The 20,629-nt window shown below is 62.8% G+C and overlaps 1 protein-coding gene across 11 annotated transcripts in view; it reads left to right on the forward strand.

Annotated features, from left to right (window-relative positions):
* PLEC (plectin) overlaps window positions 1-20,629 on the forward strand; it is a 59,745-nt gene that overhangs the window by 14,042 nt on the left and 25,074 nt on the right. For 4 of the 11 annotated variants that reach the window (XM_049854478.1, XM_049854483.1, XM_049854481.1 and 1 more), the window contains 2 exons: window positions 19,874-19,935; window positions 20,392-20,481. In XM_049854478.1, coding sequence (XP_049710435.1) covers window positions 19,874-19,935; window positions 20,392-20,481 — 152 coding nt within the window. Of the gene's footprint in view, window positions 1-3,852; window positions 4,425-7,716; window positions 8,436-11,560; window positions 11,864-13,902; window positions 14,083-14,675; window positions 14,960-16,231; window positions 16,443-18,985; window positions 19,218-19,873; window positions 19,936-20,391; window positions 20,482-20,629 lie in introns of those variants that run through there. The other 7 variants (XM_049854480.1, XM_049854479.1, XM_049854487.1 and 4 more) reach the window with 7 other exon arrangements.

The following is a 20,629-nucleotide window of genomic DNA, read 5'->3' on the forward strand; positions in this document are numbered from 1 at the left end:
GTGTCCGTTCAACCAGCTCCTGTCCCCCTCTCCCTTCTCATCTCGCCACCAGACAGGGATCGCCCACATAGTCTCATGTGTCTACTTGAGCCACGAAGTTCACTGCTCACCAGCATCATTGTTTATCTTATAGTCCAGGCCAATTCCTGTCTATAGAGTAGGTTTCGAGAATGTTTCCAATCTTGGGCTATCAAAGGGTCCCTCTGGTCTCAGTCAGACCATTAAGCCTGATCTTTTTACGAGAATTTGGGGTCTGCACCCCACTACTTTCCCGCTCCATCAGGGGTTCTCTGTTGTGTTCTCTGTCAGAGCGGTGATCGGTGGTAGTCAGGGACTAGTTCTTCCAGGCTCAGGCTGATGGAGTCTCTGGTTTATGTGGCCCTTTCTGTCTCTTGGGCTCATGTTTACCCTGTGTCTTTGGTGTTTTTCATTCTCCTTTGTTCCAGGTGGGTTGAAACCAATTTATGGAGAATGCCACATCTTTACCCTGCAGAGCAGCTGGTGGGTTCAAGCGGCCAACTTTTTGGTTAGCAGCTGAGTGCTTAACCACTGTGCCACCAGGGCTCCTTACATGGTGTTTTGTGGTGTGTTTAAATGTATTCATAATTTCAAATTAACATTAAATTATGAAGTGCTTCAGGCCATGTAACTTCTTTTTACTTGAGAATACAAATGGACAGCTATCTCGTTACAACAAAACGTTTGTACAGTAACCATGTTATACTGAAGTCAGTCCCTCTTGGAGGACATTAAGGTTGTTTTGGCGTTTTTCTTGTGTTAGAAACTGCTGCAGTGAACAGCTTTGTAGCTGATGGTTATGTGAGTCTATGACTTACAGTTAGAAGTAGAATTCCTGGGTCAAACGGTACGTAAAACTCGAGCTTTATCTGGACCAAGACACCACTTTTCACCTATCAGGTTGGCAAAAATCCCAAAATTTGGATTTCTGGATTCTGCTTCAAGGCCTGTGGGAACCAGGCCAATGATGGTGTCTGTCAGGTTTGTGAGTGCTGCCAGTGTCAGAGCAGGAGATGGGGACCACTCAGCATGGCAGCAGGTGTGGACGGGCTCCCTGCACGGATGTCAGGGACTGCAGGTGACCCCTCCTGATGAGACGCAAGGGCAGAGTGGTGCATATACTATGACACCTTTTGCGTTTGGGGCAAAACCAAGAAATATGTTCATGGCTGCTTGATTCTCCATGAGGAAATTCTGGAGGAAGCACCAAGAAGCCAGCAACAATGGTTTTCATCCACCGTGCGTGGTGGTGGGAAGATTGCTGGGTAGCACAGATGGTTTGTGCCTGGCTACTGACCTAAAGGTTGGTGGTTTGAACCCACCCAGTGGCACCATGGAAGAAAAGCCTGGCAAACTGTGTCCATAAAGATTACAGCCAAGAAAACCCTGTGGGGCAGTTATACTCTGTAACACATGAGGTCGCCATGAGTCAGAATCGACTTGACGGCTGTGGGTTTGGTTTTTTTGGTTTGTGGGCGAGCAGGAGGGAGACTTCACAGCACTTGTCTTTATACTTTTGTAACTTTTGAGTCAGGTGAGTACTTTCTATTCAAAGGATTTTTTTTTTTTCAATTTCTAAGATGTTTGCTAAGGAGGTAGCCCCCCTGCACTGCCTGAGAGCGGTAGTTAGCCCCTGACGCCTGCCTAGAACCCGGTGTGATGGTTTAGAACAAACGACAGCCTTGCCAGTCTGATACCAAATTATGTAAGTAAGCAAATGGAGCAATTATTAACTGAGCCGTGGCATGGAGCAAGCAGAAATGTCAATCGGAATTGCAGTGCCTGCAGAGATGAGTTTGGGAGCCCCAGAGTCTGCGCTGCTGCTCTCTGTTTTCAGGGTGCAACTCTCCCCTCAGCCGGTCTTTCTTTACAGACTGATCTGTACCTCAATTCTGCTTGACTTCTTATTCCTGAATACGCGTCTTGGATTGCTAGTGAAGAGGTTTTGCCCAGTATATTTTTCTGCTAGTTATTGCTGGTTGTGTTAGCTTCCCTTACCTTCTGGGAGGTGAGAAAGCCAGGTCCAGGGCATGGGGAGTGGGAGCAGGCCATGTTCGTTGGGGTGGGGGGCAGTGTCAGAGCCCCTCCTGGCCTCTGGTGGAGGCAAAGCTGCCAGGGTATCAAGGGATTTGAGAAGAGGGGGTTGCTTTGTGCCTGGAGCGGGGAGGGGCTGGGAAGGAGAGGGGCCTGGCTGTGGTGTGGGTGCGACAGGGTTTGGGGTCCCCCAGGGTATGGGGTGACACTTGGAGCTCGCAGAGGCTTTGAGAGGGTTTGGGCTCGCCCAGGGGACCTGATATGACCCTAGCTGGGCAAGGAAGCCTGGCTGCGACAGACTGCCCGCCCTCTAGAGGACCCCACCGGGTGGCTGGTGCAGAACCATTGGCTGAAGGTGTCCTGCTGGCCTGTGGTGCTGGTGAGCCCAGCTCCAGCCCAGGGCGTTTCCTCCGCCCAACTGGGGTCAAATCTACAGGCTATTCACGTAAAACACATTTCCGATCCGTGGGCAGGTCACTGGTTGCAGTGCTGAAGCCAGTAAAGGCTAGGACTATGGGGAGGGGCCAGGGCTTTGCTTCTCACACCCCCTGAGGCCTCTGCACCAGTACCCGTGCTTCCCCTGCTCATACCCCCTAGGCAGTAGCATCCCCCCTTACCTAGTCCCTTTCCCTTGGCAGCCTGAGGCTCCTCCCAGGCCCTGTGAGATCCCTGTACTGTCTCCAGCTTCTCCAGCCCCTCTCCCTGCCTGCACCCCACTCCAGCCCCCCATGGTGTCTTTGGGGTTGGCCACACTCCTTTTCCTATCCCTCTTCCTCCCTACTAGCCGCCCTCTCTCCAGGAATCCTCCAGAAGGACCCAAGGGATGGGCTCACACCATGGGGCCAGTGTTCGGCATTCGGGAAGTAAGGCAGAGCAGGCTAAGGGGGCTTCTCCCCTGTACCTCCAAGCTGACACAGCTTTTCTAAGCGTCCCTGCCTTCAGGTGGCCAGCCCTGCTGGCGGGAGCTGCTAGGGGCAGGGTCTTTGCACACAGGGCAGAATGTTCTTTTCTGAACAGGTGTCCACATGGTTCTGAAAAGTTAGGTGAAAAACCATTTAACTGTGTGTGATCTCTGTGTTGCCGTGAGTTGCCGTACAGTCAGTTCCAACTCATGGTGACCCCACGTGTGCAGAGTAGAACTGTTCCGTAGGGTTTTCAAAGCTGTGGCCTTTTGGAAGCAGATCGCCAGCCTGTCTTCCCAGGCGCTTCTGGGTGGGTTGAACCTCCAGCCTTTTGGCTAGTAGTCCAGCACTCCACTATCTGTGCCGCCCAGGGATGTGGTAGGCAGGGTATTGGCTCACAAGGATGTCCACACCCTAATCTGCAGTGGGTGGGTAGGATTGGTGGTGGCCCAGTGGAGGCCTCCCGGTGGTCCTGGTGTGATGCGGCAGAGCCTGGACCAGTGTTGGCGGAGGAGAAGGTGACCAGACTGTGAGGCAGCACTGGCAGGATGGCAGGGTTGGCCGCGGCAGCTGAAGCAGGCTTAAGAGTTTTTTGGCCTGAGCCACTGGGCCTTGGATGGTGGTGGCCCACAGATGAGGAGCCTGCGTGGGTGGGCTATCTGCAGAGGCTAGTGGCAGGTGAGGGGGGCTCCGGTTTGAGCCTCCTGGGGGTGTCGTTTTCGGAGTGGTGAGCGCACAGGGCATCCAGCCACAGGATGAGATGAGGTGACCCACGGAGCCTGTGCGCAGGCGTGGGGGGGGAGGGGGAAGAGGGGAGGTTCTGTGGGGCTGGGGAGGGAGGCAGAGAAGGGGGGGCACCTCTGTCCTGAATGGCAGCCCTGAAGGCGGACCCCCTGGGCCTGCCCAGGATCCTGGGGCACGAGGGAGGGCAGGCCTGCCCTGGAGGCTTCTTGGTGGGAGTGAACTCCCTAGGCGGGCTGGGCAGGGTGGCCAGCAGACCTGAGTGAGAGACCGCGCACAGGCCAGGAGAGGGCGCGCAGTCTGCCTCATGCAGGTGTGTCCTAGAGGCCACTCGGAGGATGGCTTGTGGCGGCGGGGCCCAGGGACTGCGGAGTGGGCGGGCTGGCCAGCTGAGCGCCCTGGGATTCGACCTCGCAGTGGGCTGGAGTCGGTGGGGTCTAGCATCTGGAGGCGGGGGCTGGGAGGGGCGGTGCGTAGCTGTGGAGCATGCGCTCGGCGAGGCCAGTGTCCTGCGCATCGATCGGCTGAAGCCCCGCCCCCGGCCGGTCAAGCCCCGCCCGCCCCTGCGGCCCCTCCCCCAGGCTGCGGCATCTCCCCCAGGCTGCGGCGCCGGCGGGGCAGTGCGGTGCGGGGCTGGACACTGCGGGGCCGCAGTGGTGCCGCCCGCAGCCCCCGGCGGAGACATGGACCCCTCACGAGCCATCCAACACGAGATCAGCTCCCTCAAAGGTGCGGGCCGGGGCTGGGCCCGCGCCCAGGGGGTGCGGACCATAAAGTGCCCTCTGGCTGGTGCAGCCCCCTGCGGGGAGGCCGGCCGGTGTCTGCGGCTCGGGCAGCATTGGGGGCGCGGAGCTGGAGCAGCGGGAGGCCCTGGGCCTGGCTGCGCAGGGGCTGCACCTGGTCGGGTCCCCAGGGGGCGACCCTAGCCGCTGCTCTGCGGCCCTGCAGCTATCAGGGGCGGGGCGGGGCGGGCTGCGGTGGCGGTGGCGGGGCGGCGATAGCGGGGCTTTTAAGCTGTCGGCTCCTGCCCTCCTCGGGGACCCCGTGGAGCGTCTCTGCCCAGGTTCTGGTCCAGCAGCAGGAGTCCGAGGGGCCAGGACAAGGCCCCGGGGATCGCTGTGTGGAGGCGCCGGGCGGGCTGGCCCCGGCAAGTCCACACTGCAGCTCTTTGTCCAGGGTGGGGGGCTGGGGGGGTGGGGGCTGCCCCAGGGCCTGGTCTGGTTACCCTGGAAACCCAGCGGGGCCTGGAGTCGCGGAGAGGGACTGCCCGCCCTGGCCTCCCATCGCTGAATCAGCAACTGCGGCTGCGGTGCGGTGGGCGGGGCGGGGAGGGGCGTTCTCCGAGCCGGACCTGGGGGGTCGCCCCGGCCAGCATGGGGTGAGGAAGTAGGCATGGGGAGCGAGCCGGCGGGCAGAACAGGTCCAGGTCCAGGCTGCCCTCTGCTCCTTCAGTCGCCGCAGCACTGGGGGGGCAGGGGGTTTCCTACTGAGCCCCGCCCCCTTCCTGGGAGCCAGGGCTGCTGCTGCTTCTGCCAGGGTGTCTTGTGGGGAGGCCGGGCTGTGTGGGTGGGCTACGGGGGGCAGGGGTAGGCCAGGAACCCCGTGCAGGCCTGTGCAGGAGGAGAAGACACTGGGGTCCAAGTGCTTGGTGTCGTGGGTGTGGCTTGGGGTCGTTTGGGGGCAGTGTGGGGGCGCGGAGTAGGGAGCTTGATTAGATCGGGGAAATAATGTCAGCAATATGTGCGTGTATGGGATGGGCATGGGAAGCAGCTCAGGAGGCCAGTTGGGGGCCGAGGGGTGTGCACACGGGGGTGGGGCTGGGGAGCCCAGGAGGTAAGTGGGGGAGGGCTGAAGAGTGTGCACACGGGGGGTGGGGGTGGGGAGCCCAGGAGGTCAGTGCGGGGGGAGGTGAGGGGTGCGCACACGGCAGTGGCGCTGGAGAGCCCAGGAGGTCAGTGGTGGGGGGCTGAAGGGTGGGTACAGGGTGGGAGAGCCTAAGTCAGTGGTGGGGAGCTGAGGGGTGGGCAAAAGGTGGGGATGCCCAGGTAAGTGGCGGGGGCTGAGGGGTGGGCAAGGGGGAGCCCAGATGGTCAGTGGGGGGGGGGCTGAGGGATAGGCATGGGGGTGAGGGGAGTCTAGGTGGTCAGTGGGGGGAGGGCCTGAGGGGTGGGCATAAGGTGGGGGTGCCCAGGAGATCAGTGGGGGGAGCTGAGGGATGGGGGTGGGGGGCTCAGAAGGTCAGTGGGGTGAGGGCCTGAGGCTTTGGGCCAGAGTGAGGCCACCCAGGAGATGTGGGGAGAGTTGAGAGGTAGGCTAGGAGGTTGGGGCAGTTGGCCTAAGTGGCCTGGCTGAGGGGGCCTTCTGTGGCCCTAGTTCCTACTTGGACACTCAGCTGGTGCTGGTCCCCAGAGTCAAGCTGTGGTGGTTTGGGGCCCACCCCTGGTAAAGCCAGTCAGCCCAGGCCCCCAGACTCTGCTGGACCGGGTGAGGGGAGGGTCACTATTCTCCTGCCTCCCTGCTCTCTGGGAGCTGGTTTCTCCTGGTGTTGGCCTCCTGAGCTGGCCGCCTTCCTGGCCGGGCTGCCTGGGGGTGGGGATGTGGAGAGTGGGCAGGCTGCAGGGCAGGGAACTGGCCAGGCAGGAGCTGTTGGCCTGGTCTGGCTGTGCCTCCAGCGTTTCCGCCACATGTGTGTGTTTGGCGCCTGCAGGGGCGCTGCTGTGTGTGTTTGTATGTGTGATGTGTGTGTGTGTGTGTGTGTGTGTTTGGAGCCTGCAGGGGCGCTGCCATGGTGACGGCCCCATAAACCCGCCTCCATGCTGATGCACACTGGTTATCTGCCTGCCAGTGCCTCCCGCCGTGGGATCCCCTACCGCCCCCCCACCCTATTTATAACTGGTTCCCTGGTGTGCCCTGCTTGGTGGAAATGGGTGTGTCTGGCCAGGGAAAGGCAGATCCAGGCACAGCGTGAAGAGAGTTGGGCTTTACGGGTGGATGGAGGCACCAGCAGGATATCCAACTTGAAATCTCAGTTATGTGGGGGAGGGGGGGATCGATGGGTGTGGCCCCCACATGGTACTGCAGCCCCTCCCTGGTCTGGTGCAGCTTCTTTTGCTGGGGTTCCTCACCGTCTCCTGGGTGTGGACTCCTCTCCCTTTCATCTGTCTGGCCACCATTGAGTATTCAAGCTGCCCACTTGGGTGTCTGCGTGTGTGGCAGGGGTGCCAGCCCTGGGGTGGCAGTGATTTGGTGACTTTGATTCCCTGTGGCAGCTGGGAGTCTCTGGCCTCTGACAGCTGGTGGGGCTGGGATGGAAGCCCTGCTCGGAGCCCCCTACCCTGAGCCCTGCCAATGGACTCAGGGCCATGAAGGGGACGCTGTGTTCCTCGGCAGCCCCTGTCCAGCCTGGCACGGCAGGGTGGCTCTGGGCCAGGTATGTGGAGGTGGGGGCTCTGTCCCTTTCCCTGCCCAATGTACAGCTGGTGGTGGTGCCTGCTGCCATCTGCTCTGGCCACTGTGGTTCCCTCAGACCTCTGCTCCCTGGACCCTAACTCCACCCCCTGAATCCCTGCCCCCAGGCCCCAGCTCTGCCTCTGAGACCTCTTGAGTCAGCCCCCAGACCTGGCCACCCGTGCACCTCTGAGCTCTTTGTGAGTCCATCAAGCCCCGGAGACCACCACCCTTGCTTGGACTTCCTACCTGCGGATCCCTCTTGCCCCTCTCTTTCCCTCCTCTCCCCTACTTGCGACCCACCCCACGCCACCCCGTTCTGCTTCTCTTTATATTCTGTGTGTGTCCCTGGTTCCTAGCTGTTGCTCCTCTCTTCCCAATCCTAGAAACCTTGAAAGACATGTTTAGAAAGTGACGTCATTTCTGCTCTTGGGGCCGTGGGCCCCAGGCGGGGAGGCCAGCTGTGGAGGCCGCGGCCACCGGGTGCCCCCGACTCCGCTGCCCGGTGGTGTGGGTGGGCGGGGCCGCAGGGTGCTGAGTCAGAGGGGGCCGGCCAGGGCGTGCTGGAGGGCTGGCGGGCGGGCAGAGCGGCAGGATCCAGGGAGCCGGCGCCGCCGAGCCGCAGAGCCGAGCCCGCGCCCTGGTGCTCAGGCGGGCCTGCCCTGCCCCGAGCCTGCCTCGCCTGCCCCCCGCCGCCATCCGCGCTCGGTGCCCGGGGAGCCCGGCCCGCCCGCGTCCCCCACCCGGCTGCAGTCATGGTGGCCGGCATGCTCATGCCGCTGGACCAGCTGCGGACCATCTACGAGGTGCTTTTCCGTGAGGGCGTGATGGTGGCCAAGAAGGACCGGCGGCCCCGCAGCCTGCACCCGCACGTGTCCGGCGTCACCAACCTGCAGGTCATGCGTGCCATGGCCTCCCTGCGGGCACGGGGCCTGGTGCGGGAGACCTTCGCCTGGCGCCACTGCTACTGGTACCTCACCAACGAGGGGATTGCCCACCTGCGCCAGTATCTGCACCTGCCGCCCGAGATTGTGCCAGCCTCCCTGCAGCGCGTGCGGCGCCCGGTCGCCGTGGCGACGCCGCCGCGCCGCACCCCCCACGTGCAGGCTGTGCAGGGACCCCTGGGTTGCCCACCCAAACGGGGGTTGCCCCCCGCCGAGGATATGGGCAGAGAGGAGCGGCGGGTCTACCGCCGGAAGGAGCCTGAGGAGGGGGTGCCTGAGACCCCCGTGGTGCCTGCCACCGCCTTGGGGACCCTAGCACAGCTCGGCCCGGAGCCCGCCCCAGCCACAGGTCAGCTGCGTCCTGTCCCCGCGGCCTCGAGGAATGGGAAAGGGGTGCTCTGGCTGGGGTCCCCCAGGCCTAGCACATGTTTAGAGTCCACTCATGCCAGCAGGTGGCGCTCTCTCCGCCAGGGGACACCCCTAGTCTGCCGACCCACGTGGCTCCTCCCCTGGGGTGAGGACCTTGGGGTGGGTAGGCAAGGAAGAGCCTGGGGTGCTGCCAGCCCATCCCAGGCGCCCCAGGCTGGGGGTGGGGCCTGCAGCAGAGCCTGGCAGGGCCAGCTGTGGGCCCAGCCCTCCTACCTGCAGCTCAGGGACCCTCCCCAGCCTGCCCCTCGCCTTATGCCACCTGCTCACTCCTCCCCATTCCAGTGTCTTGTCTGTCAAGGCCCTCTGCATGGGGTGGGGGCACAGAGGGGTGCCTGGTGCCTCTCCAGCAGCGTGGCCCAGGTCAATCGCTTAATTTCCAGGCCTCGGTTTCTTGGTCTGTGCAGGGGTGACCACTGCTTAGGGGTGTGGGTGGCTCAGGTGTGTGTGAAGAGTACTGAGTGCCACTAGTGAATGGTAGGCATTTCCCTTTTTGTGGGGTGCTCGGCTGGCTTGGAGTTGGTGGTGGCTTGGGGCAGTCGAGTGGGCTGGGGAGAAGGTAGACCCTGGCAGGCAGAGGCCAGGTATGGCGGGTGTTGGGCATGGGTGGGGGTCGAGGTGGAAGTAGGTCGGAAAGGCTGAGGCAGGTCCTGTCCTCCTAGCAGAGGAAGCTCTGCTCTCCCGTGGCACCCCTCTGTCCTGGATCTGTGCTGATCATGAGCAGGGCCCTCATGTCCTGTGTGGTCTGAGGCTTGGGTAGCCCTTGGGGAGGATTTTGGTCTCCGAGGGGCCAGGGAGGGGGCCTGGGACCAGGCTGGCTGGGGGAAGGGGGATGCAGGGTGTGCCAGGTGGGTGGGAGTAGGGGACTCAGCGCAGGCCCGAGGCTGTGCAGAGTGCTGGGCGGGAGTCCTGCTTTTGGCCTGGCAGTGGCATGGGTTTGGTCTGCATCAGACCCACTAGGGCCACATGGGGGGGCCATGGGGTTGTTGGCTTGAGGGCAGAGTCTGGCAGGCTGAGATATGGGGGCTAGAAGGGCTCCTCTGACTCTTGTAAATTGGGTGCAAGTGGTAGCCCCCCTCAGTCGCTTGAGGACTTGGTGGGGCCTTGGACAGCACCAACTAGCTCCCTGGTCCACAGCCTCACTGCACTGCTCCTGTGGCCCTGGGGGCTTCAGACCAGCTCCCTCTCCTCCCCTTGGGGAGCTGTGGGGTGTGAGTACAGCCCCTCCCTCCTTTCCCTCCTTCTTTCCTTCTCTGATGTCAGGCTAGGCTGGCAGGGCAGGCAGCTGGCAGCATTGGGAGGGGGCTGGGTGTGGCCAGCGGACGGAGCCGCAGGGTCCCCCCCCAGCCCCGTGGCAGTGACTCAGTGTTCCCTGCCGCAGCAGCCGCAGGCTCAGAGTTTCCAACAGGAAATGGACTCCAGCTCCCGGCTGAGTCAGGGCGGGCGGACTCCCCTCCCTTGGCCCCCCAGCCCAGGCCTGTCCCCTCGCTTTGCTCCTGCGGAGAGGCTGGGAGGCCTGGAGTACGGACTGTGAGGGGGCCTAGGGCTGGTCCCCAGGCTCATGTCATGGGGTTGTTCTGATGACATCTGAAACCATCACCTCCCTGGGTTTAAACAGGACTAGAAGTGAGCTGCCACAGTGTAGCTCCGGGACTGTGGGGAGCGAGGCTGGAGGAGGTCAGGACTTGTGGCCCCACTTGAAGGGCTGTCTCTGCCCTTCCAGCCCAGCTAGCGCGGCCAGGCCCCACCCCGTGCCTGGGGTCTCCAGAAAGGAAATGGTCATCTATCGGGGTGTCCTGTGTGCTCAATGCGCATGTCCATGTGGGACTGCATCTGATCCTTGTCGAGCTAGCTACCCGCCTGCTGAGACCCTGCCTGCTCAGGCGGGGGTCCTGCCTGGGACCACACGATGAGCTGGGCGAGGGGGCAGGGTCTGGGGAGGTGTCGTAAACAGGGACAGGGCCTCTGAGGAGGGACAGGCCCTGAGATCTAGCAAGAGGGATAGGGAGAGGCAGGGTGGCCCGAGGGGAGGACACGTGGTGCCTGGCTACAGTGAGGATTTGGGTTCACTCTGAGCACGGTGGAAGCTACTGGAGGTTATATGTGTGTGTACGTAAGTCCCATTTATACTCCGAATAGCAGTGCTTCATGAGAGCCAGAATTGCCAGTGAAGCGGAACGTTTAGTGAAAAAGTCCTACCTGAGCCCCACTGAGGCACGTGCCCTTACCCTGTAACTAGCTGGTGGTCTGCCTGCGTATTTCTTGCCCCCAGCTCTGTGTACAAGGTGGACTCCCCACCACACAGTTCTGCATGTGTTCTGGAGGGTTTTTGTTTTCACAGCTGAACAGTAGTCCCTGCTTGGAGGGACTGTATGTGGCAGTCCCTAACTTGGCAGATGTGTCGTTTTGCATGTTTACGTGATCTTTGTAGGACGATCTGGCAGGTTTTAAGTGGGGTGATAGCCTGATTGGAGTCCCTGGGTGGTACAAACAGTTAATGTGCTTGGCTGCTCACAGGTTGGAGGCTTGAGTCCACCCAGAGGCACCGCGGAAGAGAGGCCTGGTGACCTACTTCTGAAAAATCAGCAACTGAAAACCGATGGAGCCTAGCGCTGCTCTAACCCACGTCGGGTCAGGAGTCAGGGTCGATTCAGTGGCAATGGGCTTGGTTTTGGTTTTTGGTATGAGACTAGGTTTGCATTCTACTGAGCTCTGCGGGGGCCAAGTGGAAAGGCTGCAGGAAGCAGGAAGAAGGTTAGGAGGTACTGCCTTGCCCAGGGATGCCCATGGCTAGAATGGAGCTGGTGCAGGGGACACAGACGGAGGGGACTGAGCTGGTGGGTTTGCCTGGCTGGCTTTGGGGGTGAGGGAATGGGGGTGTTGAGGCAGAGGGGGGAGGTTACAGGGCTCTGCCTCCACGTGGCCACGTGGAGGGACCGCTGGGCAGTTGCCCGGAATGTGGGGTAGGGGTGGCCGGGCCAGGCTGGTGGGGCCTGCGGAGGGAAGGGAGTGGGCTGGGTGGGGTAGGCACAATAGGGAAGGCCAGTGGGCCCTGGGGGCTGGGGTTTTGGTCGTATGGCTGCTGCTCCACCCAGCTGGTCCCTGGACTGGGCTGGTCTGACCCCTTGGTCCACCAGCTCTGAATTAGGCTCTACTCACTGACTAAGGGGCTTGAGGAGGAGCCTGTCTCCCCAGCTGGGTGGGGAAGCTGGGGACAAGTGCCCTCCCTTCCCTCCCCTCCCCTTCTTCCTGCCGTCCCTTCCTCTCTGCGTGCTGTGGCTCTGGACAGCAGGCCCAGCTCTGCGGCCATGGACCAGTACAGCATGGAGGAACTGATTCTGCGGGGCCAAGGTGGGTCTTTGGAGGTGCCAGGGCAGGGGAGGGAGGGGAGGACATGGCAAGGCCTCCAGATGGGGCCAGCAGCAGCTTTCTCAGGCAGCCAGCCGGGGCAGGGGTTGCTGCAGGGGCCTGGGAAGGGTCCCCATGCCCTCCGGTGTCAAAGCTCAGGGATGCAGGGAGAGCATGGCTCCCCTGAGAGCTGCCCTGGGGTGTGTCTGGCCGTGGGGTAGGGATGTCTGGGAAGTAGGGATGGCAGGCTGTGGGGTAGTGGAGGGGGTGCGTACTGCCACGAGGGGTGTTCCTGATCCTGGGCACTCCCTCTGAGTCACAGGCTCCTGGGACAGTTCCTCCAGAGCACAGCAGGCAGTGAGAGGGCCAAGGCCCGTGCGTGCCTGGCTGTCCCCTGCCCACTGCTGGCCAGCTGCTGCCCTGGGCCCGGCCTGGGTCCTGGCCTTGCTGGCCTGGCTCTGGGTCTCAGGTCTGATTCTGGACAGCCTGCGTCTCTCTCTGACCCTTGGAACTGCTGGAGCTGGCCGCTGCAGTCCAGTTTCCTTGGGAAATGAGTTTCTGAAGGGTAGGATTCAAGAGCTTGGCTCCCTATCCTCCTTGTCCCGCAGTCACCCCAGCATTGACCAGGTCCCCCACCCACCCAGGGCAGTCATGGGTGAAGCTGTGCACTCCAGGGCCGGACCACCCGGCTTCAAACCGTGGTCTTGCCACACACTGACTGTAAGACCTTGGGTGAGTGCCTCACCCTTTCTGTGCCTCGGTTTGCTCATCTGTAAAATGGAATAATAGCATATTAGCTGCCGGCAAGTAGACTCCTGGTGACTTTGTTGCACATCAGGGTGGGACCGTGTTTTTAAGAAGTGGCTGATCTTTTTGGAAGTAGATCACCAGGTTTTTCTTCTGCGGTGCCTCTGGGTAGGCTTGGACTGCTACCCAGCAGCTTTGGATTAGTACCTGAGTGTATTATTTGTTTGCACCAGTCGGGGGCCCCCAGGGCTGACAGCACGTTGTTAGCTGTCGAGTCAGTTCTGAATCCTGTGACTTCATGTGTGCATAGGGTTTTCAAGGCTGTGGCCTTTTGGAAGATCACTGGACCATTTCTTCTGAGGCTCCTCTGGGTGGACTTCAGCTGCCATCCTTTTGGCACTAACCGCACCACCCAGGGGCTCCAGAGGCTGTTAACCCAGAGCTTAATCAGCCAGGTTCTCTTGGGCTCAAAATAGGATGGTGCTGGACACAAACGAAGTGCTCTCCACGGAATGTAATTTGTGACACCTGCTCCAGTCGGCCAGGCCCCAATGGGGCTCCTGCAGGCTCAAGGGGGCCAGGCGCCTGGGAGAACAGGGCAGGACTGTGATCATCCCCTCATGTCACATCCTGTCCCCTGTGAACCGGGTCTGCCTGCCTGCTAGGTAGGGGTGACCTCCAACCCGGCTTCCCCAGGCCAGGCTGGATGGGGACTGGGTGGGGCCAGGCAGGCTTTCTCCCTGGCTGGGAGGGGCTGTTCCCCACTAGTGACCCCAGGATACCAGTGCCACCTGGGCAGGGAGCAGCCCTGTCCATCGGGCGGGTGCTCTGTGGCCCAGGCCCCAATTTTGGGCTGCTGGATCTCTGGCCACCAGCCTGACCTTGGGGAGGCTGTCCTGTCCACCCTGGGGCCAGGTGTGGTGTTAAGTAACATACTTGGGGCCTTCTGGGAGAAAGGGGACCAACGTGCTCCCTTGGCCCCCGTGGTATTTCCAAAGCGCACGCCACACTGTCCTGCCCTCTTCCGGGGGTGGGGGGCTGTGTGCCCCATACCCCAAGCTCCACGTGCGAGTGCCTTGTTCTGAGGCAGGTCCCTGGGGCCAGCTGGCAGGTCCTTATTATTAGGATCTTGGGTGGGAGCCTGAGGGGGTGTCGGGTGGCACTGCCCAGCGGGACCCAGGCTCCAGCGAGGGACGCAATGCCCTGTTCTGCACGTCATGTTCTAAGTCTGGACAGATGACGGCCCTGGTCACCCTCCCTGGATATTTATAGCCCCCCCTCCCCGGCCCCTTGCCTGCCCCTCCCCCACGGACAAGGCTCTGCTGCTGACAGCGCGGCTGTGTCTCCTCCCGCCGCTGCCGCAACTCCGGGCTTGCCCGCCGCCTCCGAGGGGCTGTGACCCTCCCCACACCCCTTGCCCACACCCTGTCCACCCTGTGGGCTCCCACCACCATCCCCAATGAAGATTGTGCCGGGTAGGTGGGGCCACCCTTGGCGGCCGTGGGAGGGCCCAGGGGCCTGGGCTGGAGAGGCTGTGTTCTGCCCTTCCTCCTCTGCATGCCGCAGCTGCTTCCTCGGTCATCGTCCTAAGCCCCCTGTTGGACCCTGCCTGAGGTCCCCACAGGGTCCGAGGTCCCACTTGGTGGGTGTTGGGACTGTTGGTTGGGAGGCTGTTTGTCTTTGAGTATGGTCGGGTCAGCTGCGGGGGGGGGGTGGATGGGGCGAGTGAACTGGCATCCACCCTTGGCGCCTGGCACCTGTCACCAGACGGCACCCTTGGAGGCAGAAGGGGGTGTCTGGGCACCGTGGTCAACCTACTTGTGGCAGGGTCATTGAGGGGGAGGACCGGCTGCAGGCCACCCAGGCAGTGTTGGGGGGCTGCAGTAGCCACTGTCATTCCACAGTCCCCCCTCCTGGCGGGCGTGGCCATGGGTAGGCAGGGGTTAAGGTTTCTGCTAACCTTGAGCGCAGTCGCCCTGTGTAGGGACAGCTGAGCCGCGGTGGAGAGGAGTGCGGGTGGGGAACGGTGCCAGGAGGGTGGGAGGAGGGAGGGAGGAGGCGGGCTGGGAGCCCAGTTGGTGTCGGGAAGGGACACAGCGGGGTGGCTGGTGGAGATCGAGGCAGGGCGGTCCCGGGGAGCCCCTTCCTCTCCCGCCCTCCACGCAGCGGGGGGGAGGCAGCCGGTTCCTGACGCAGGCGGGGCAGCATACACAGGGCAGCAGCCGTGTGGCCCATGAGCCATGGAGCCTTCCGGCAACCTCTTTCCCTCCCTGGTGGTCGTGGGCCATGTTGTCACCCTGGCTGCCGTGTGGTACTGGCGCGGGGGGCGTCGGCAGGTGGAGGATGAGCAAGGTAAGCGCCGGCGGGCGACCGTGGCCACTGTCTCTGGCCACCACCCCTGCCAAGGGCCTGGGGGCGGGGCGGGCCGAGGGGCCGCCCACTGCATTGCCCATGTTCTCTTTCTGTTCCTTAGCTAAACACCAGCAGCTGTCCGGGAAAGCGCCCCTCTGAATCCCTGGGGCTGCTGTTGGAGGGAGCCCCGTATAGGGTGGGGGTGGTGCAAAGAGGCTAGGGTGGGCTCTGATGGGGCCTGGGCAGTGCAGGAGCGCTCCCCACCTCCTGTAGGGCAGCCCCTCCCAGCCGTCTTGCCAGGAACAGGGTGAGTGCAGGTGAATGTCAAAACAGAAACTGCCACTGACAGGTGCAGGGCTCATGTCTGGGAGCCTGAGAAAGAGGTGCCCGCCCAGGAAGGGGGAGGGCCCTGCTCAGCGCCCCCGCACCCCACAAGCGGCTCCAGAGTTCTCCCCACAGAGACGTAGGGCTGAGCTGGGCAGAGGTGAGGCAGGTGCCCAGTGCCCCTGGGCAGGACCCTGGGGCCAGGCCGGTGGGCAGCCAGGCTGGGCTTTGCCCTCTCACTGCCCGAAGTCATCTGCTCCTGGGGGCTCATCTGAGGCAGCAACGCCACTAGCAACCAGGATGGAGGGCAGCTCTACCTCCTTGGGCTCCAGCATAGGACAGGGGCTTGGGGTTCTGGCCAGGGGCACTGCCCTAATGGGACATGGGGGCTGGCCCATTGGGCTGGGGGGATTCCTTCCTGTGCTGGGAGGCTGACTGGGACTACCCCCTAGCTGGCCTGCTGTGTCGCTTCCGTTTGTTGATGGACCCAAGGCTGAGTCAGGACAGGCTTCCTGTCGTGGCCTGAGGGCGTGAGTGGAGGCTGTGACTCAGGTTCTGTTATGTGTTTTCCTGAGGGCGTTCCCCTCCCAGTAGTTTTGGTTAGGAAAGAAATGCCCACCCACCCCACCGTCCTCCCATCGGCCCACCTTTGTTCCCACATGGGGAGGGGACTCCCGGTCGCCCCCCACCCTGCGGTACCAGATATGGCATCTGCGCCTCTGTTGTAGCTGTTCTTGGTCACCGCATCGGCAAGTCCCCCGCCGTCCCCCCCGCCGTGGCCCCTGCTCTGCTCCGGGGCCCCCCTTCCTGCTCTGGGGTCCCTCCGGGCGAGTGCTCAGACGTCACTTAGGAGTTTCCCAGTGGAGTGGGTCCCCCGGGGCTCCCTCTGGGCTCTGTGGGCAGCTGGTCCTTTTCCCGGGGCGGGGAGGGGCGGGCCGGTTTTTCTGGTCCGGGCGGGGGCGGATGTGGTTGAATGGCGGCTGCTCGGCTGGAAGGCTTGGGCGCAAGGCTCCCAGCGCCAGGCTCATGGCCGGGACGTGGGGGGCTGGGGGCGCCTTCGCTTGGCACAGGGAGGTCATGCTGGAGCGGCTGTGCTGGCTGGACGGGGACTGCGAGTGGGCACGCAGGGGCTACCTCTACGGGCAGCTGTGCTGCGTAGGTGGGTGCGCCCAGGCCGAGCCGCAGGAGAGTGGCTGGGCTGGGGCGTCTTGGGCCCAGGTGTAGCCCCTCCTCCAAGCCGCTCCGGAAGCACCTGGGGTGGGGCATGGCGGTGTCCCCTGCTCCACTCTCTCCTTCCTGGAGGGAGGGGTATGGGAGAGGGCGGCCCAGGCCCTCCCCTCAGCGTTCCGCAGGCCGAGTCCTTGGTTTCCTGGCGCTTGGCTTGGGCAGTCAGGGCGCTGGGGAGGAAAGAGGGGAGGCAGGCCTGGAGGGCGGGGCTCGGGCCCTCTGCGGGTAGGGGGTGCTCCTCCCTCCAGCTCTACCTGTTTGGTAACTGAGGTGGGTTTCCTATCCCAAGCCTTCTTCCACTAGTATTGGTTTCCACATTTATCTAAGGGGTGATGACACCCCTCAGTGGGCCTTGGGCCACCCCTGTCCCCCGGGGGCCCCTGGGCTGGCGGCTGGAGCAAGCTGTCTTGGGCCGGCCAGTGCTGGGTCGGGGGCTGTTCCTGGGGTGGGTTGGCAGAAGGTGGGGAGCCAGCTGAGGCCCAGCAGTGAATGAGGAGTGGGCTTGGTCTAGTGGGGCCGGTGGGCTGGACCAGCCAGGAGGGGTGCCTCCTGGTTGGAGAGTCTGAACAGGAAGTGGGTATCCCCAGTCCGAGCAAGGGTCAGGGCTGAGAGGGAGGGGAGAGGGAGAAATCAGGGCTCTGGGGAGGAGGCTAGAGGCCAAGGTGCCCATAGGCAGGAGGCGTCCAGGAAGAGCAGGTGATAGAGCTGGCCTTGGGGAGGTAAACGCCCAGCCCACGCCCTCCAGCCCGGGGCAGCGTCCTTGGAGGCGGTTAGTGGCAGAGAGGAGGCTGGAGAAGGGGCTGAAGCCTGGGGTGGGGCTCACACAAAGTTTGGATGCCAGGCCCTGGCCTCTCCAGGTTCCAACCTCTCGTGGAGTTCCCTGGGCCCACTTCCTGGCTCATCCTGGGAGCCTCTGGTGTCTGTGCCCCTTATTGGAGCCTCTAGTGTCTGTACCCCTCACTGGAATGAATCCCAGACAGCTGAGAGCCTGCATCCAGCAAGTGCTCAGTATGGACTCTTTGAATGCAGGGTTGTTGCTAGGGTGAGGGACCCTCTGGGGAGGTGCCACATTGGGGCAGGAGGGTCCAGGGGGGAGTGTGGGGGCATGAGGCAGACTGTACTGGGAGGGTTGACCAGTTTGGGATCAGATTTGAGATTTTAGAGAATCTCTGGAAGAGCTGATACCTGGTGGGGTACTGGGGGCCACTGGAGCTGGTGAGCCTCCCCTGGCCCTGGCCAGTCTGTGGTTGGAGCAGGGGGGCTCCCCTGCATCTTGTGGGGGCCCAGGTTGGGGGAGGGAGAGGGTGTAAGACATTTGGCCAAGTCCTAGGGGACTGGTGGTGCCCCTAGGTGTCCTCCTTTTAGCAGCTCTGCCAGCTTGGGCACCCCTACCCCACGGGGTTTGGTGCCCTCCTGTGGCCACAGAGGGGGCAGCAGGGACAGGATGGGGTGAGATTTTCCTGGAACAGACTGGGGCGCTGTGGGAGGGAGGGGTGAGCCCACAGCTGGATCCTATCAGGACAGATGCACTGCCAGGACTGGAACATTCTTGTGGTCCGCAGTGGTTGGGCGGGCTGGGCCTTCCAAATGCCTGGGGCTGCTCCCTGGGGGCGGGGCTGATCAGTGGTGCCCTTTGCCCCTAGTGTCCACCTTTACAACCTGACTGGCTGCTCTCCCCAAGCCTCGCCTGCCTGTAAAGGGCCCCCCCTACCTGTCCTGCCCCAGGTGTGGCTTCCTTTCCAGTGACTCATGCCACCCCCTCCCCAGCCTGACTCACCCTACCCTGCACCTCTCCCGGTGCCCCCCTCTGCCCCCTGTGCCCCATCCCCCCATGTGGGAAGTGTTCTTGCGTTGGTGTTGGGCTGCCCTCGGGATGAGTCACTGCTCAGCCATGTGCCGGTCTGCTCAAGCCCCAGCCTCTAAGGTGGCCCGCAGGGTCTGGACTGGTCTCTGGTCTAGGAGGGGTTGGTGGGCAGCCCAGGCTCAGAGCCTCTGGGAGCCAGGGAATGGAGTGGGAGCTGGGGGGGGGGGGCAGGGGTCAAGGTGCAGGGTGTGGCCCTTGCTTAGTATAGCCCTGTGAGAGAGTGGGGGCGCTGGAAGCAGGGGCAGCTGGGCCCCCCAGTCAGAGGCCACACAGGTGGGTTCCCTGGGAGGCCTGAGGGCTGATGGAGTGCTCTCCGGAGGGCTCATGGCCTCAGCCTCATGGGGTGTCCCTCCCCCAATCTGATGGTACACCCTCCTGGGGGCCCGTGGAGTACCCTCCAGCCAGTCCTGGTACCACTGGGTTTGCAGCGACATATGGCCCACGCCAGGGCCCACCGCAGGGGCAGGGGGGTGAGGAAACCCTGGCTTCCTGTTTCTGGAGATCCAGGGTGCGGCTGCAGGGGAGGGGCCACCCTCTTTCCCGCCTGTTGCCTTAGGCGGACACTCCCCTCTCTGGGGGGGCAGGCAGGGCAGGGTGGGGCCCTGGGGGCGGGGGCATTGGCTGGGAAGAAGCAGGCAGGGAGCAGCCACACTGACTTGCTCCACTGAGCTGTGTAGCAGTCTGCCGCCAGCCACAGCCGCCCGTGGGCCACCCTGGTGCCCCGAGCAGCACCCGAGGCCACGATGTCTCAGCACAGGCTCCCCCAGGGCCTGGGCCAGCAGAGAACCAGCTCAGAGGACAACCTCTACCTGGCTGTGCTCAGGGCCTCCGAGGGCAAGAAAGGTAGCAGCACTGCTGCCGGGCAGGGTGGGCCCCTGGCAGGAAGGGCCACTTCCTTTGGCAGGAAGCTGTGCACTGGCCAGGGTCTGCGTGTCAGGTATAGATGTAGATGAGGGGATGGGGCCTGGCCCGGGGTGAAGGGCCGCTGGGGGGCAGCCCCGGTGCCCAGCACCAGGAGGGCTGGCCTGTGGCGTCAGCAAGGCCAGCAGGGTCCTCCGGGGCATGGGGCAGCTAGGGGTTTTCTCTATGCCCTATTGGGAGGGCTCCCAGCCCCTCTCCCCACACTCTGGCCAGCCCGGGGCCAGCACCCCTGCACCCCTGCTCAGGTTTTGGCTGGGGCAGAGGCTGGAGACACGTGTGGGGGTGGGGCAGGCTGAGACTTGCTGCTCCTTGGGCTCTGGGTACAGCTGCCAGCCCTGGGCCCCACCCATCTCAGCGGTGAGCCAGGACTGAGCACCTGGGACCAGGGCTGCCTGGACCTTAGGTGTGGTCCCCAGGGGCCTGAGGCTGTGGCTCTTTCCGAGGCTGAGGCTGTTTCCCAGGCTCTCCTCAGGCTGGATCTGGCTGGCCAGGCCTTGTCTGTGCCCAGTGAGCACTGCCTCCTGCCCCCGTGGCCTTTTACTCCTGCTCCAGACTGACCTAGTTCTTGTCTTCCCCAGATGAGCGAGACCGTGTGCAGAAGAAAACCTTCACCAAGTGGGTCAACAAGCACCTCATCAAGGTTCGTGTGTGCGTGGACACGCATGAATGCATACATGTGCATGGATGTGTGCACGTGTACATGTGTGCATGTGTGTGTCACAGGCTGGGGAGATCCTATGGGGGTGAGGAGGACCGAGATGGCCCTTGCTGGGTGGCATCCCGCCCTGCTGCTCTTGCTGGCCCCTCGGCCTTGTGTTCTCATCTTTCATCTCTGAAACCTGTGATTTTCTGTCCTCTTCCTTCCCCATGCTCCCTCCTGTCTCTTTCTTCTTCCTCCTCCTCTTGCTCCATCCCTCCTGGCGCCTCCTTGTAGCACTGGAGGGCAGAGGTAGGTGCCCCTGTGGACAGGGAGGGCATGCTGTCTGGGCCCCTGCGTGACCTTGAGTACCTCTTTCCCTCTGAGGCCAGCACCCCACCAGGGTCTTTGGGTCGCTCTGGGGGATCGGTGGCCATCAGCCCTCTGCTGTCCCTGCAGGCCCAGAGGCACATTAGTGACCTGTATGAAGACCTCCGTGATGGTCACAACCTCATTTCCCTGCTGGAGGTCCTCTCAGGGGACAGCCTGGTACGTGCCCACCGTCTGCCTCTCACCTGGACACCTTGCCTGCCTGCCTGGGGCCTCTCACCTGCCCCTCCTGCCTTCTCTCAGGGCCACCTGGCCTCGCCCCCCACTGCGCCTCTCGGTCCAGGGTGTCGGGAGCCACAGCTGAGTG

The sequence above is a fragment of the Elephas maximus genome, chromosome 15, assembly GCF_024166365.1.
Source record: "Elephas maximus indicus isolate mEleMax1 chromosome 15, mEleMax1 primary haplotype, whole genome shotgun sequence".
In the NCBI taxonomy this organism is placed as follows: domain Eukaryota; kingdom Metazoa; phylum Chordata; class Mammalia; order Proboscidea; family Elephantidae; genus Elephas; species Elephas maximus.